The sequence below is a fragment of the Martes martes genome, assembly GCF_963455335.1.
Source record: "Martes martes genome assembly, chromosome: X".
Taxonomy (NCBI): domain Eukaryota; kingdom Metazoa; phylum Chordata; class Mammalia; order Carnivora; family Mustelidae; genus Martes; species Martes martes.
In genome coordinates this window covers 8,636,340-8,653,740 of record NC_137897.1, presented here as the reverse complement: position 1 = coordinate 8,653,740, position 17,401 = coordinate 8,636,340, and the positions used below count along the sequence as shown (strand labels likewise).

The 17,401-nt window shown below is 46.7% G+C and overlaps 1 protein-coding gene across 1 annotated transcript in view; it reads right to left on the bottom strand.

Moving 5' to 3' along the window:
* Positions 1-797: 797 nt before the first annotated feature.
* FRMPD4 (FERM and PDZ domain containing 4) overlaps positions 798-17,401 on the bottom strand; it is a 793,238-nt gene continuing 776,634 nt past the window's right edge. Inside the window, exons 11-17 of the mRNA XM_080831215.1 lie at positions 16,049-16,175; positions 13,745-13,834; positions 12,962-13,144; positions 10,877-11,015; positions 5,525-6,589; positions 3,827-5,113; positions 798-2,140 (exon numbers count right to left, since the gene is read on the bottom strand). Of these exons, the coding sequence (XP_080687341.1) occupies positions 816-2,140; positions 3,827-5,113; positions 5,525-6,589; positions 10,877-11,015; positions 12,962-13,144; positions 13,745-13,834; positions 16,049-16,175 (4,216 nt within the window). The 3' untranslated portion in view covers positions 798-815. The remainder of the gene's footprint in view (positions 2,141-3,826; positions 5,114-5,524; positions 6,590-10,876; positions 11,016-12,961; positions 13,145-13,744; positions 13,835-16,048; positions 16,176-17,401) is intronic.

The following is a 17,401-nucleotide window of genomic DNA, read 5'->3' as shown; positions in this document are numbered from 1 at the left end:
TCTTTTCATCAAAAGCTTAATTTTGATATTATTGATTCCTTTCATTTTATGTAACTAGAAAATCTCTAACTCTAGGTATTATCCAGGAACCTGCCCATCATTACCTCTCTTCTTCTATTTGGGAAGTATTTTAATTATAGAAACAACGTGATGAGCGTTTGTAGGGACACAATAGAATCCACCCCCATCCCGTTTCGAGTCCAAACGGCATAAGCCAAAATTAAATTTCATGTAGGATTCTTAGAAGAAAGCATCAGATAACCAAACACTAGGAGCAAAAAATTAAAATTAATTATATATATTCTCTATTAATTCATAATAGCTTCTTGGATTTTAAACGTCTTCTTTGCTATCGCCAATGCTTAAAAATCGTAATTTTAAAATGTAAGTACTGTTTTATATACACTGTGATTTCCTTCTCTTTCTCTCTTTCTGTTTTAACTTCTAAGTATGAATGATATGGTCTCCAAGTGTCCGCTTGGAGGGAGAGGGGATAGGATTCATTGTTTTGCTCTAACACGGTAAAATTTAAAACTTCACGTCATTTAACTGGAGTTTCAACTATATGAAAAATAGCCAAATGTCATCACTTGGTTGGATATTTCTTTTTCGTGTATATATATGTATAATATAAACAGAATACATCTGATTAGTACATTTCAACATTTCATCAGTGTGACTTTTATCTCCTATTTTATATAAAATAACAAAATATACAGAGAGAAGAAAGGAGACATCTGTTCATCGTACACATAAAGTAAATCAACGTTCACGTATGGCTTTGCAAAGGTAGATTATGATGTGACTTTCATACTTTATTTATTTAAAAGCATCTTGAGAGAACGCGTTAGTGTGCTTACGAGGGCGGCCATGGTGGTTGAATGTCGCGCCGAGAGTCCAACATTAGGATCCCCACTCGTCTTTCCCGTGGCTGCCTCTGCAGCTTTCAGGAGACAAATGTAGTTTATGACCACTTCATTGATCTTCGCTACGATTTCCTGCCGCTGCGTTTCCGAGTTCACGACTTTAACTAATCGCATGCAAGCTTCCGTTAGGCAACAGAGCACTTGAAAGCTGGAAGTCATGGCTAGGAGCATCTCCTCTGGGCTCTTCTCGGCCATCGCCAGTTTCCTACAGGCACTTCCCAACTGTCTGGACTCGATGGACAACAGTTGCTTGTACTGAGAAAGCGTAAGGTCATATGCTTCCGGGCGTGACTCCTCTCTCTTCCCCTTTGTCGCCCTGACAAGGCAGAGCAGCTCATTGGCATCATTTTGGGCTGCGAGGAACCCATCAGGCATGGCGTACGTGCTCTCTTTTAGGGCACTGATTCTTGCAATCCGGGCATCGAAGGCCAGGTTGCTAAAGTCCGCATCCTCTGGGCCAGGCAGGTCTTCCGCCCAGACCTTCAGCACTGACGCTCTGGTCAGCTCCCCTCCTTGCTTCTGAATCCCAACAGCCAGAGGCGGACCGATGGGTTCTGGCATGGCTTGAGTCATCTGTGGTCGAAAGAGGCAAGAGACCTGGCGGGTGGCCTCTCCCTCCTCTTCATCCTCATCACCGTCTTCATCCTGCCCTCGGTTCAGGAAGCAGTAGCTGAAAGGTCCCCGGCATCTCCAGTTGCTGCCTTCCAGCTTGCGCAAAGGTAATGTCCTATACAGCTTGGAGTCTTTGTGAGCCACCGGGGACCTTTTGTGACCTTTCCCTTCGGGGCTAAAGAACATCGAGCTTTGGGAAAAGCTTTTGGTGAGCTTCTTCCCCAGGGGGAGTTCTGCTCGCCTTTCCGAACTGGCCTCCTGTGCTTCCGTGATACCCGGACACTTTAAGCTGACCGCACCCTTGGTTCTTTCCTGGAAGGTCTCCAAACCTACAGATCCCGAGAGGATACTGCTGCTACGTCCCAGAGCCCTCTGGCTGGGGGGTGTTCCGAGGCTCCCCCCTCTCAGATCCAGTGGCCGCCAGTTCACAGCCTCTCCATATGCCAGATTTGCTTGGGAGAAATCATTAGGGTCTTGATTTGGATTTGGCACCTTTGATTCCGAGTGAAGGTTTGATGGTAGCAGGATGGGATCAGCTTCAGGATGTTGAGACCAAGCTGAAGGCATGCCTCCTCGTCTCTCCTTCCCAGGCTCTGTCAAAGCTACACTAGGGGTAGCAGAGAAACAGAGAGAATCATTAAGCATCTCATGGGTGGTCATTTTCACTCAATCTCTACGTGCTGTTTGTCACTTTCCGAGGATGTACTCTAGAAGGGTCACGTTTGTTAGGGTCGGCCCCCTTTTCAACGGCTGCCTCCTGAGATCCCATCAGATTTCCATTTCAAAACATTTCAAGAAAGACAGGGAATCTGTTATTTCTGAAACTAAGGATTTCTTGGGAATCGCAATCGTTTTCGGAGACCATGGCGTTTTGTGACTTGCCTTGTCCCCCATATTTATCTATTGGCATTTAGACATGTAATTAGAAAACACACACCCTAGATCTCGACTATGCAAACATATTTAGGACACTGAAGGTTCATTCCAAGAGAGTTAGGTTAATCCTGGCATCAGTTATCTTTTTTTTTTTTTTTTCAAGGTGGTCTAACTTAATGAATGCGAAGTAAGTAAGGTCAACTTTTCAAGAGAACCCCACTAGGTCTGTCTGGTACTGGATTTGAAGCAGAGACCCTGGGCGAGTTGCCCAACTTTTCTCAAAAAAGTTGTCACATGAATTTAAGTTAAAAAAAAAAAAAGTTGTCATGTGAAGAAAATATTCCCACCTCACAGAATTTTTGTGAGAAGAGGGACGCTAGGGGAAAGCTCTTGGTAAACCATGAAAGAGTAAACAGCATGCCTGAACTGGAGGTCAAGATGCTAGTGGAGTCATGAATTAAGGAACATTCATAGACGGGTTTCCCAAGGCGGGTGGTGCCAACAGTGGGTTTGCGAAAGGAGATCATCTTAAAATGGCAGGAATGGAGAACCAAGGTAAGCTATCCCTACCATCTACTGACCTAGGACGGAAGAGACAATTGCTGATATACTTTGATATTTGAGAGTGTGAAAGAACATCGGTTTTTGCCATGTGATGGCCGGCCAAGTAGATTGGTGAGAGGACTACGTGCCCACTGGGTGGCAGAATGGTGAAGGTGGGCGCAGAAGGTGGCTGTGTTCTTGTTTCTACCTGTGCCCCTATTTAATTCTTTGGGGGAAAATGAAGCAGCTCGTCGTGCGTACCCCCGGAGCCTTCCTGACCCCGAGGTGTGCCAGATACTTTAGGACACACGTCTAAGAAAGTCTTACAGAGTAGGTTGGGATGGTAAGTACTAGTGAAGGGCAAATGATCTTCCCTAACCCCTTCGACCTCCCCACTACCCTCTCTATTAGCCTTCCTTGCCCCTCAATAATGAAATGGCAAAAACAGGAATTCGAGGTCTTGAGAGGGACATCAGACTCTTGGGGCTCTACATCATAAGTCAAAAGTCCTGCTGAGTGCTGCTAAAAATCCCCATTTAGAATTTAGAAAAAAAAAATGTATTGCTCCCCCACATTTTGGAAGCAGGCACAGAGCAAGAGTCCAAATAGCAAACGCTATTCCCACTCTTGATCCAGATCCGGAAACTTCAGCGTTCACCCAACACTGCGGGGGAGGGGAGGATCCATGATCGCCACTTAGCCTGCCCATAGTTTTGCAGCCTTAAAAAAAAACCAACCAAACAAAAAACAAACCCCAAACCCCCTGACTTGTCCTTTTCTTCCAGACTTTATATTTTTCGGTTTGTCGTAAATCTGGTTTACGTGGTTTTGGCGCATAATGCAAAGCACTAAATCCATCATTGCTGTACCTGTGGTTTCCTTAATCTTGGGGAGTCGATGACATCCATCTCGCAAAGTGCCAAACAGGGGTTCCGCGTTAATAGCTGTGTGCAGGGTGGGCACTGCCATCCGCGGACACATCCCTTCCGTCTGCGGGTGTAATTCCTTAAAGGTGGCTCCGTGGGGGGGCAGCCCAGCGGCTCTCTCCTCGGAGGGAACGTAACTCATGCCCTTCCCTGAAGTGTCGGGAATCAGGTGCTTGCCCATGGCGGGGCAGAGTGGGGACTCCACGGGTGTGGCACTCGTGCTGCTGCTGCCCGTGCCACAGCCCGCGTCCACCGACGAGCCTTGAGAGCTCTGCAGAGAAAAATGGCACTCGCTCTGTAAGGAGGACATCCGCTTGGCCAAGTGGTAGTCACAAAGGCGGGCCACGCTCTCTTCCGCCTCAGGAAGCTTGGAAGGATGGTCACAGGTAGACGGGTCGGTGTCCTCGGGGTTATCTAAGTCTTTGGCTGAAGATACGCAGGTCACGTCCGATAAGAAGTGATCCCGTTGGCCAAGCACGGAAACCTCGCTGGCTTCTCCGTCAGGAGCCCCTTCAACCTTCTCTTCTGCCTCCCTTGTCCCCAGACCAGAAGCTCTCGGGAATGGGATCCCCGTTGCCGCTTCCAGGCCACTTTTCTCGGCCACCGCCCCCTCAGTGGCCACGTACCACCTTTGGCTGTCCTTGCGAAAGGCAGTTCTTTCCAGGTTAAAAGTGCTTAGGTGTTGGCTGTCCCTTGAAGACACGGTACCGAATTTCCCTTTGGCTTCCTCCTCTGCCTCGGCCGTTTTGGTACCCTGCTGTTTTTTCCCGGGCAGGTTTGCACTCGGGGGAGCCTTCCCCTCCCCGTCGGCCAGCTTGCTTTTCCTTTTGCTGGTGCAGGAATACACCACCGACCCCATGTGCAGTTTGCTAAAATAGTCAGTGACCGACTTGGTCTCCATGGTTTCGGGCTCCATCTCCATAGGGTCTGGGGGAAGGATCTGCTTGGAAGGCACAACTTTGGGCGGGAGGTCAGTCCCGGGGCGGGCGGCCAGGGCATGGGAGGACTTGGGAGGCAAGCCCCCGGCGGGGGTTCTGGAGGCGGGGAACTCTGTCTGCTCCTCCGCCAGCGGGTGGTAGCCTTCGTGCGTGGCCAAGAACATGCGGGAGAGGCTTTCTGACTGCTTCTGTGCTGCGGCCAGTTCAGAGCTCTCGGTCATTTCGGAAGAGTTAGTCTCATTGCCCGAGTCTGACGAAGACTCGGGACTATAAGCCCGCAAGATGGCTACACCTGCATGCCGTAGAAGACAAGAACCGATTAATGGAGGCGTCAGAGGCACTAGGAGACACGTAAGAAAATGGGACTCGATATTACTAAAAACAACAACAACAACAACAAAAGACAAACAAAAAAACCAAGGTTTTCCCTTTGCAGTGAGGACTCTGAGTTTATTGCACAATTGTTCCAGAAATGAGGAAAAATACATGCCACATATTAAAAAAAACAACAAAAAACAAAACAAAACAAAACAAAAAAAGGAAACCATATACACAAAAAACCCACGATGGTCGTTTCAACACACTTATGAAACGGGACATGCGTGAAATGGAGAACAGCAGGTAACAGGACTCCGGGGGTAAATGGCTTGAGAGGACGAAATGCATGGTTATCAGTGAATAAACGTAACAATCGTGAAAGAACCTGAATTGTCACTGGTCTGCTGTTCTTCTGACACGGACAGAGCTTCTAGAGCTTCCAGAGTGGAAACCACGGTGTTATCCAGGCCCTTCTCGCACTTCCCCTCGGCGCTGGTGGGCACCGCATCAATGAGGGACACGGGGATCTCATCACCTTGCAGGCCTCTGCCTGGCTCCTTGTCCTCGAGGAAGGAGGCTGCCTGGCTCTGAGAGTCCTCCTCGTCTGAACTATCTCGAAAGCCAGGTGGGGGTGCAGCGATGGCCATGTTCAAGGAACGCAGCAGGAAGTCATCCTCATTGTCGTCCCCTTCCGGAGGGGGCAGGGACGTGAGGTCAATGATGTCATCGCTTGACCCAGACAGGTTGAGGATGGCCGGCTGGCTCATCTCTCCCACCACGAGGTCCTCCTCACAGCTCACCTCATCCTCGTCCTCCGCGTCGTCGGTGTTTTCTGCGTAACAGATGTCGTGCAGGAGGGGCTCCTCTATCCCCTCGGCAGCCTCGAAGTTCTTCACGTCGCCTATGTTTGCATAAACGGAATTTGCCACAAACTGGATGCTCTCGGGATCCGGAGCGAGATCCAGGCCCTTCATGTCGTTGGCACTGGCCATGTAGAGACTCCTCTGCTTCTCCAGCAGTTCCGGGCTCTCCTCCAACAGTCTTTCGTAGCCGAGAGTCGGGGGATTCACGCCATCATCCAAGGCGAGATCTCCGAAAATAAAGGACACTTTAGCTCCTCTCGGAGACTCCTGTGCTTTCTTCAGTGTTTCTGGTCCTGAGAGGGTCAGCAGGGAGCGCTGAGCTAGAGTCCTGTAGTCGGCCTCACACGGAGCGTCTCCCGGCTGGCTCAGCGGCTGGTTGAGTTCATCCGGATTATAGGTGTTGTCTAGATACAGGTGCCGGTGGTCTTTGGGACACAAGGTGCCATCTGAAATATCGACCGTCTTCTGTTTTGAATCTATGTATGTGATCTGGGCTTCCTGCTCCCCTTCGCCAATGAAGGTGGTCATCTGGGGTATACAGTTCCAGTCGGGGCCAAGGAGGTTATGTTTTCCTTTATTTTCAGTTCCTAAGGAGAAAGAATCATGCAAAGACAAGGTTACTGGGAGGCCTGGTTTCTTAATTTCGTGGCTTGTAGTATCACTTTTGGAAATACGGTCATGCAGCTTTCCGCAGAGCGAACCAGTCGACGGAGGCTTCAGGTGTCAGGCGTTCCTGGTTAGGAGAACTGACCTTAACAAAATCGAGCCCGCACAAAATATAACTGCTATTTGATTAAAAAAAAAAAAGAAGAATACCATCTGAGAATAGGGAACTAGAGCTTAACTCCATGTGACCCTTGGTTCTATTATTAGAAGACCTCATTTCCGCCTATGAATGGGAATATACAACACGCCTTTCAAATTCCTTAAACGCCATAGTCCAATCAGCTGTCATTCCAGAAAAGAGATCCCCCTTTTCTCAGTAAAGCAAGCGCTGACACTCCCCACCTTGTGGAAGAAGATGTTGGACTTCTTCCTCCCTGAGTTAAGAGAAAGTCTTGTATTTTCACCACATATTTTAGGAAATATTGTAGTGAGAATATAATAATGTCACAAGGAAAATAACCTAATATATACATACATAAGAATACGATAACATTGTAATGAGAACCCAAAAACCTCTATCTTCAGTCTTTGTATATCCTAGTGGGTGTTAAGATTTTCATGCATGAAGGTCAGGATGGAAGCTCCGTGTGTGGGCGTGTGCACACGTGTTTGACTGCGTAAGGTGGAGTGCATTACAGGTAACGTACTTCTCTCTACTATTTCTTGTCTTTTCTTTTTTTCTCCCCTCCCTGCTATTTCCAAGCATAGTTAACAGTTTGGTTAATTTCAATTGTTATCGGTATCAGGAGAACTCCTGAGGGTTTGTTTGATGTTCCTCATGAATTAAAATTGCAAAGCCCTAATTTAAAAATCATTGTTTTGGCTGTTCCTCAAGGGTCCTCCAAGAGGGAATTCTGATGTGGAGATTTTGCTCTGACATTTAACAAGACAAGGCAGTGTGTCATTCTGTCAATATGGCTTTGTAGATTCCAGAGGAAACATTCTGAGGAAATGCTGGGGCCACACATTCTCCCATTTGTGCCCTCAGATTGCCTCCGGGCCTAAGTCTGGATAATACTGACATCAGCGGTACAAGACATACGGGGAGAAAAAAATCAGTTTTACGGAAGATGTTTTTGCTTCCCCCAAGTGGTACACATTAAACTCAATCCTGAATGTTGTTCCAAGTCCTTTTGTTAAATGCATGTATTTTTGCGAGCAGCAAGTAAAGATATAATTTTGAAGACACTGAGCTACTCCACGAGAACCATATTTACATGTTACCTGATGATAAACAGACGTGTGGGGGTTCAGCACTGTTTTATGAACAATTTCGATGATGACTGGCTGTGTGTGGGGCGGTGTGTGGGGGGATTGAATTGCTAGAAGACGGAGAGGGGTTTAGCAAAGCTGTGACAGAGCTCTGGGTTTAAACTAGTGGCTGGCAAATTCTTCCTACAGAGGGAGGGTTAGGTGGTAGACATTTTAGATTTTGTGGGTGGACCGTTCGGTCAAGCAACCACTCAACTCTGCTCTTCTCCCACAAAAGTAGCCACGGCCGCCACACAAAGACATGCACGCAATGGGCTGAACAGGGGCCTCTTCAAAAGACAGGTCCACTCTTGTGAATACGACCTTATTTGAAAAAAGAGCATTTGCAAGGATAATTCAGTTATGGCTCTTGAGATGAGTTCATCCGGATTATCCGTGCGGGCCTTAAATCCAACAATCAGTGTCTTATAGGGGGAAAGCAGAGGGAAATATGGAGCCCCACAGAAAAGCGGGGAAGGCGATGTAGAGATCAGAGTCATGTAGCCATAAGGAATGCTGCTGGCCCCTGGAAGTTGGGAGAGGCAAGAAAAGATTCTCCCCTTGAGCCTGTGGAGGAAGTACGGCCCTGCTGCCACCTAGATTTTGGACCCGTAGCCACCGAAACTATGAGAGAGTAAGTTCCTGTTACGTTAAGCCTCAGGGTTTGCAATAACCTGGCACGGCAGCCCTAGGAAACAAGTATAACGTGCACGGCTGAGTGCCAATAAAACTTTATTTACAAGAACAAGATCTGACCCATCAGCCATCTTTTGCCAACTTCCGGTTTCGAACAACATGAAAGCTGAACAGAGCGGCGGCTGAAACGGTTGACTGATACTTACTCAGCTCCTCCTAATGCTCAGAGGTCATAGCTCCGTGGGTTCAGGGCTTCTGAAAGTAACTGAAGGTTTGTTTTCAGGATAGGGAAGAAATGGGGGCTTGCTGTTCTAAGGTCTCTGATCAATTTGAGGTAAGAAGAAAATACACACTCAATCTTGGCTTCCTTCCAAAAGGGTGTGCTGCCTTGGCTTTTGGAATGATTTTAGAGACACAGAAGGATGTGGGTTAGGAACTGGGGTCTACACCATGGCCTAATCTTGTGGGAAGACAGTGTGGACCAGGGATGAGCTGGTCTAAACAGGCTTCACCCTCCATGCTTCTTGGGTCTCGGAGGGTCACATTACATTGTGAGTCACTATCGAATGGACAGAATGGAAGCCCTTATTACTGTGACTGTTGTTGCAATGGTAGGTTTCGTCTTTTACACACACCTGTACAATCTCAACAGTCTATGGGGGAAAAAAGGTCCCATTTTCAAGATCAACTTTAAGATTTGAAAATAAAAAGCAAAAAACCGGTTCTCCAACATGAAAGGGTTGTGTTACACCACAGAACTGATCTTTGGCATTTCCCAGGTCGGGACAAAGTTGTTCGAAATCTCCTAGCTCGAAAACATGTGATCCCACAAACGTTCACCACCAGAGCTGGTGTACCCTTGCCACCGCCTTCTTGTCCCTTCCCTGTTTATTTTTGATCATTTGCATGTCTCAGGGTCTTCCCTTACCTTATGTCCGTCTTCCTTTCCTTTCTCCATTTCTGTCACTTTTGTTCTCAAGTTCTCCCACTCCTGCTTCCCTGTCCCTTGTTGACAGAAGTTCTGGGCATCCTTTTAGGTGTTGTACACAAATTCCTTTTGAACCCTCCCCTTGCCCACTAGCCTCTCGATCCCGATTTTACAAATGAGAAAACCGAAACTTAGAGAAATGGAAACAAGACACTTCCAGGTGGGGCTGGATCACGTCCAGTTGTAATTCCAAGTTGCCTTCTGGCATGCCTTGGCCATCGCCCTCATTTTCTCTCAGGTTCCCCTTCTTTCTGTGACCAACTGCTTTCCCCTCCCCAGCCATCATCATCAGCTGTGCGTAAGCTGTGCGGTTGTGCGCGTCTATAAGTGACAAGATATTTAGGGAGTAATGATTTACGTTTTCTACTAAGTCTGAAAGTGAGAGGATTCCCCCCCCCCCCGCCTTCAGAAATGGTGACAATGGAATTTGTTCTTAAGATTTTCCCTTTAAGAGAAACCCTGATTTCAGAACCCCCCGTTATGATTTTTTCATGGGTCAGCAGCTCTGGCTTGAGTGCTAGTGTCTGTCCATCAGCCACATTTACCGAGTGTCCCCGGTAGATGGAAGAAAATAATCAAACCCTGAGGAAAAGAAATTCTAAAGCAAATGAAAACCACCCACTCTCAGAGAAGCTGTTAACACCGCAGTCCTCCTTGTCCCCACTTGGGAACTATCTCGTCCTGTCAAGTGGCTGAACTGGTTGGATGTCTTTGCCATATCAGTGCTCCCGCTACAGAGCTAAGATGGCTGCCGGGGTTCTTTCTAGAGGCCCAAGTCCAAGTACTGGGTGATCCCTAAGTCCTCCAGGGGGTCTCAGAGCTCCCAGAATCCTGGATATAAGTCGGATATAGGAGGAGGTGCCCAGACATCTAGGCCTAGGGCCCCTTAAGGAGGGAAAAGCCCTAAGCAGGGTGGGGGGTTGAGGGGGCGGGGGGCCTTACAAGTCCTACTGCGCATTCCACGCTTAGTTCTCCCCATCCTGAGTTCCGGAAGAGCACGGCAATAAAAACCCCGCCACAAAGACTGATGCTTACTCCCTTCGGAATAGGAAAATCACTCCCTTTGAAACAGGTTCAGCATTTCCAAGTGACAAGTAAACACCACTCCCTCTGAAACACCACCATTTCCAAGGGACGAGTAAAACAGGATGGAAAAAAAATCAGTATTTTCATTAAAAAAACAGACCGTATCAGAACTATTTGAAGGCTTTTGTATTACATTTGGACGTTAGATTTTTGTATGAGCACAATTTTAACTTTTAAAGAAATGTTCTTATTGTTGTCAGGTAAGGCAGGGGGTGGGTGGTGCTTCATGAGTTTAGGAAGAGAATACCTGTTTCCTGGGTCCCTGTATTTTTCTTGTTGGCCATGTTAAATATTGACCTCCTGGAATCCACAAGTAGCCGGTAGTAGCCAGCAGTTAAGCAGGCCAGGTTCATGGCATCTGATGATTCCATCAGGAGTGTGATGGGCTACACAAAAGAGAATATTTCGGTTAAAGCCATTCCTCCTTAATGAGCTCCCTCAGGCTGACAACAGTTGCATTGGTGCTTATGAAATATAACAAAGAAAGTTACTGGGCAACCATTTCATTGGAGAAATACAGAAGGTCAGAAGTAACACCAAGAGCCTTACTGGAAAACATTTCTGTGACACCATCTTGAAAGCGGAGACATTTTGAATCTTCCCAGGTGATATTGGGATGGGAGAAAAAACAACACTGGTTTTGTTTCCAAATATTTAACATTTTGAAAAAGTGACAGTTAAGGGGTCAGTTACCAAATGTGAACCTGTGGATCTAAAAAATCACGGGAAGATGAAGTTGGGGTTCATAGTGCAAATGAGTGTTGAAAAGAAGTAAAAATTCCAGTGGAAATTACGTCTAAGACCGAATGCAAAGTGCAAGTTACGTCTAAGACCGAATGCAAAAAGTTCCAGGATGGGCTGCTTGTAAAAGAAATTGTAAATTCACAGGAGAACAAAACAGAGATGGGAGCTGAGGAAAGGCCTTGGGAAAACTTTCTGGAAAGAGTGAGGCTAGCATATGATTGGAGACGAGTCTTGGGCATATAGGGAAGAGGTGGTTAGTTGAAGCAATTATTCTCTTTGAATTCGTAAGGGTGGACTGGCTGGTGGATTCTTGGTGAGAGAGACTGAAAACTTGACAGGAATAAGGGAGCAATACGAAAGCACACACCCAGAGAGGCACAGAAACATCGAGGTGACCAGCTCTTGCTTTCAGTCCAAGGTATAGGACCCTGGCCACGTTTGATGGCCCTGGCTAATGGAATCCACCATTCCACCCAAAGCCCCCATACTACTTGATAACCTGCCTTTTCTTTCCATTTCAACTGAGGGCCTCCCTTAAAGCATCCCACAATTCTTTCCTTATAGGAAAGCAGGAGACCACCCATAGGGTCTTGCCACCTACTTCCGTTGGGTCGGATCATCCCGTTATCAGGTGTGTGATGACTGCCTCTAATTCACTCTTTTCCCTACTCTTTCTATGAGGGGGCCACTGTTGTTAGCATCTCCGCTCACAGAGTGGGCCAGACGTCCCAAGTCTGTTCTTGTGCTTGCGTGGCCACGAAGTCAACCAGAGCCCCTGGATTCAGCCCATGAATGCCACCAGCCGTGGCCGCCATGTCTGAGCTCCATACTCTCCAGTCCATAGTCACTGTTTCCCGCTATAGAGGCTTTTCGATTTGCTGTGTACACAGAACCGTCGCCTGTTCTCAGAGCACTCCTCCTGACTGACACGGTTTCCTTTTCTCCATGGAAACATCTGGCCCAAAACCAATGACTCATCCACTACTGGGACGAGAAGGTAGGTAGAGGGGACCTGGATTATTTCCCGTCAACTTCCGCTTCGGGAGTTGAGTTCTACCCTTTGAGGACAATGTCAGATCGTTGTTTTAAATGGAATGGCCATGACGTTCACAGGGGCTAGCCGTTCAGTCAGTACTAACGGCTATAGCAGATAAAGGCTAACTGACAGAAAAGCTCAGCTTTTCCCAAAGAATAAACACACATGGGCCAAATGGCCGTTCTAAGCAAAGTTGGGAAACATATCCCTGACTCTCTGGACAGGAATATTCCAGAAGGCTAGCAGGGAAAAACCTTCCCACTCTCTCTCTCTATGATTCACGTACTCAGGAGCTACAAAGGACCTTAGAAACGAACTCGTTTGCTTTCTCGTGTACAGATGAAGTGGTCGAACAACTCGTCCCCAGATCACACAGCTCTTTAGGGAGGACTGGAGGCCTTGGGCCGGACTTGGGTGGATTTTTCTCTGTACCTCGTCCCATCTCTGATCCTCTGCCCCCCGTGCAATGTCGACGGCTTTGCAAATAATAGCGGTGTTACCACAAACGAGCTTTTCAGATCAAGGTGCCGGGTCAACAGCTGAAAGATTTACCTTCACATCCAGCACGTGCAACTCTACCCGCACCAAGCTGTCCTCCTCGGTAAACATCTCGATTCTGTTGACGTGGCTGAAGTCGGCTAAAAGAGCCACCAGATTTGTCTTGGTGTTTATGACGTGGCTTATGCCGTATCGGGGCCCAACCAGGAGAGTCACTTCTGAGCGCTTTTCCGCCTGCTGAGAGAGGAGGACAAATCCTAAAAATCCTAGACCTCTAAAACACCATGCAGACTTGAGCCTGACAGTCTATTCTTATAAGATCACATTTTCTTTAGCAAGTATTCCTCGATTATATTGTACTAAATCAACCAGTTAGAAGAACCAGACATTACGATCGCATCGAGGCGCTGATCAACCACGAATAACGTAGAAAGTAACTGTTATCCCAGCACATACATTCATAATCATGAGACACTCTTAGAAACGAGGATTTTTGGGTTTTGTTTTGTTGTTTCTTTTTTAACATGAAAGCAACTTATGGCCCAATGATTTAAAAGAAGGCCATTGTTAGAGCACATCGATGCTCTTGGTTCATCATATTTCTTTTTCTAGGGCATTCTACAGTGGCGTTATCTAGTTTAACATTTCTTCTGATATTTCCAGACTGTGCCGCAGTCGCTTAGAAATGAAGGCTGGAAAAGATTCGCAGCTGATTTGCTTTTGTCAAAGGCAGCTCATTCAAGACAGCCTATGGCAGTGCTATTTTGCAGGTCTCTGTGGCTCCAAGAGAAAGCAAAAACCAAACAAACAAACAAACGAAAACCAAAAAGCAATTACCACTAATGTTGCCTTGAACACACGACCCCCGTACAGTCGAAGGTCACTGAGGAACTTGAGATAATGGACCTTGGCTTGCAGCGCAGAGAGCTGAGGAGAGAGAAGAAACCTCAGGTGTTAATTGCAGTGGGTGTGGCCAGGTTTCTGCTGGACACCAGCCGAACGACAGGGCGAACTGGGGGGCGCGACAAGGAGTCTGGATGAAGAGTCAAAGTAAATTGCTCTGTGTTTGGTTTCAGGATAAAGGGCTGCAATAAGGCATCCAGATGAAAACCTGTTTATTTGGGGGGGAGATGTATGGGAGTGGGTGGGTCATAGACAGGGATATGCTGGGCCAGGGCACTCAACAAATGAGAACAAGATGGTAAGCTATTCCACTGAAATGTCTGCTTATCGGAGACTCCAAGAGTCGAGTGGTGCTCTCTGATCGCGGGTAGGGACGAAGTGGGTCGTGTACGGGAGGCTCAGCTATACAGAGCTCGTGAGAGCCGTTTTGAACACACACCGGCCATCTACCTACAGCCCGCGAAAGAGGATCTCCACGCTCATCTCAAGTTTCCTCCGGCCTTTGTAAGTTTTTGGGGGTCGGTAAACTTTCTGTGCTCCAATCACTGGGGAAATGTTGGAGCTTGCCGGAAGTCCCTGCTTGATTAGTTCAACTCAAGCATCTTTTGAGTTTCATGAAGGATATTAAAAAATACAACTTTATCCAGATAAAAGTTATCTTTTAAAGATTTAAAAATGGAGATTCCCACCTCTTAAAAGGAGTCCTTGATTGTTAACCCTACCTAAACACATTGTTAGTGAGCCCTGTTCAGCCATCGTCCTCCTTTTGAAAACCAGGAGCACTTTGCAAATTGATTTGAAAGCAAACCACTCACTGTTGGCTAGAAAAACCGACCTTCAGAGAAAAACAGTGATAGATAGATAGATCCTAGAGCAGTTAAGCCGATTATTTCAAAATCAGTGGGCCATGCTTGAAAAAAATCCTATTGAGCCAATCGAAAGAAATTAACTTTGGGCCAATCAGAACGGAAATTGAAAAAAAAGAAAAACTTTTTGTTTTTTTAAAGTTTATTTATTTAAGTAATCTTTACACCCAACGCAGGGCTCAAAATCATGACCACGAGATCAAGAGTCGCACGCTCTACCCACTGAGCCAGCCAGGTGCCCCTACAAAATTTTGATCCCTGACATCCCGCTGGATTTCTGTGAGCTGAATGCTTCCAGGAATGAGGAAGTAAGGCAACAGTGGCTAGAGGGTGTCAAATCTGATTTTACATTTTAAAAAGCCATGGGGTGAGGAGGGAATAGCGATAAGTATGTTTTGGCCAGTAAAAATGACTTATAACCCAATACCAAGACCAAAGAATTACCCACATGAACAGTGATTTGTATTAGAGCCGCCCAAGTTTCTATGGCCAATATCAATTGTTAAGTGTTCTCGGGCTGTTACACTGTTTTCGAATTTATAGGTCCTGTATTTTTAGGTTCCTCTTTCTGGTTCTTGAAACCCTTTGCTTTTTATTACCTATACACATAACTCTCTATTCTGACCCACAATCTATTTTAAAATGTCCTTTCTGTTTCTTCTGATAAAAAAAAATAAGGGAGACTTTAACGCTAATGATGGTGAATGGTAGAGATAATTTTATCTTCCCTTCCAAAGTAAGATTTAATTCAGTGCTTGTCAACCGGGGGTGATTTTGCTCTCCGGGGCCCATTTGGCAGTGTCTGAAGATATTTTTCTATGTCATGATCGAGGGCATCTTGTAGGTAGAGACCAGGGATTTTGCTAAATACCACACAATGCACAAGAGGGCCTCCCTCCCCCCAGCAAAGAATGATTGCAAATGTCAACAGTGGGGAGGTAGAAACCCTGGTTTAAATAATGTGATAGCTGGTTTGCGAGGACCCTTGCTGGCTGCTGTGCATTGAAGATGGCACGACGGAAATGTACAACTGTCTCGCAATTCTGTTCTCTGATCACAAGGTCTCGGTGTCTATGCAAGGTTCTCTCGCACGCACAGGTGCACACGTGCACACACGCACACTCCATATAATAAGTCTATAGCTTACAAGAAATAACTAAGTTTCCATAAGAACACTGACTTGTCATTAGCCTTAGAAACAGGTTGATAGTGGAAAAAAAAGGGGGAGGGGGTTGGGGTTATACAGTTATTGCCTCTGAAAGTTCGGTGCTTGCTAAGTATTTTATTCATGCACTAATTTTAAGCATTTTTAAAAATGCACACAAGCCTTTCTCTTTAAAATCCATTTTCTATTAAGATGCAAATGTGATACCTTTTTACCCGGTGGTACCAAGTTTTGATTTGCTTTGACAAGGTGTGAAAGTGCTTTCTTTATGTTCTTCTCCTTCATGCTTTGCAGCACAGCAGAGGGAAGGAAAGTCTCTAATCCCCATTCTTTTCTGTAATAAAGAGCATATCTTTAATTTCACATTCTTGTGATGATTAGTTATCTAAGACAAAATGGCGCTCTGAAGTTGGTTGGAACAAACGAACTGTGAGGAAGTCAGGAAATGGAGGTAGGTCCCCAATTAGCGAGGCAACTTTGAATTTACACTCGGGAAACCTACTATGCGATCGGTAATACATCTGTTCGCGTTTTCAAGGAAACGCGTTCTTCCCTCTCCAGGGGGAATGCCTTTGGGACCAATGGGAATTGAAGAGACAATTTATCCAACCCACCGCCGAGTCTCATTGAGTTCATTTATGTGTCTGAGTATGTATTTCCAACACAATTTCTCCCAGTTCCTTTGTTTATTGCCATTGTTACTATTTCCGCCGTCAGCCAGCACGGTCTTTCTCTCTTCACTGAGAAGGGCCTGGGCAACTCCTTCGTGCTCCCAGGCCATTCTTCCCTTCCCTTCCCTTCCTCCTCCCCAGTGGCTGCTTCGCTAGAAACACACACTTGTCTTCTCTGCCAGCAAGATGATGTCTGTCTAGGTCCTTCAAGCAACATTTCTACCTGGTGTGTGTGCATGCGTGCATGTGTGTGTGTGAGGAGTGCTGCTGGTGTGCAACCAGCGTGGGGTTCATGACCCCTAAGGATGCGTGACACTGATGGGGAAGTGCGAACATCAATAGGTGTGCACACACAAGAGAAAGAGACAGAGAAGACTGCGTTAATACAGGTTTGCCGAAGGCCCATGTCCCCAGCGACGGCTACAACCCTACCCCAATGATGCTCCATATTTTGAAATCTATGAACTCTACCCTGATTGGCCGGGTGCCCAACCAGTGTCTCCTAAATACTGTAAAGACCGCCAAGATTTGGTCATTTCTCCTATGCCAGATCCTCTCCAAAGAAGGGTAGGGAGACGGCCTTCCCCCAACTTGACCATCCCCGCCACTGCTAGTTACGATGGGGTTTTTCATGAGCACCATGTCCTCCTCCTCCTCCACGGGCACCGATTTCTACCCATTGTGTTGCCCTCCTTACGGGCTGCCTGGTAATTCTACCTGTATCAGTATTTTAAATCATATCTATCTTTTTTTTGAGATTTCATTTATTTGTTTGAGAGAGAGCACACGCATGTGCACAAGCAGGGGGAGGGGAAGAGGGAGAGGGAGAGGCAGGCTCCCGGCTGAGCGGGGAGCCAAAACAGGATCCCCAGATCACGACCTGAGCTGA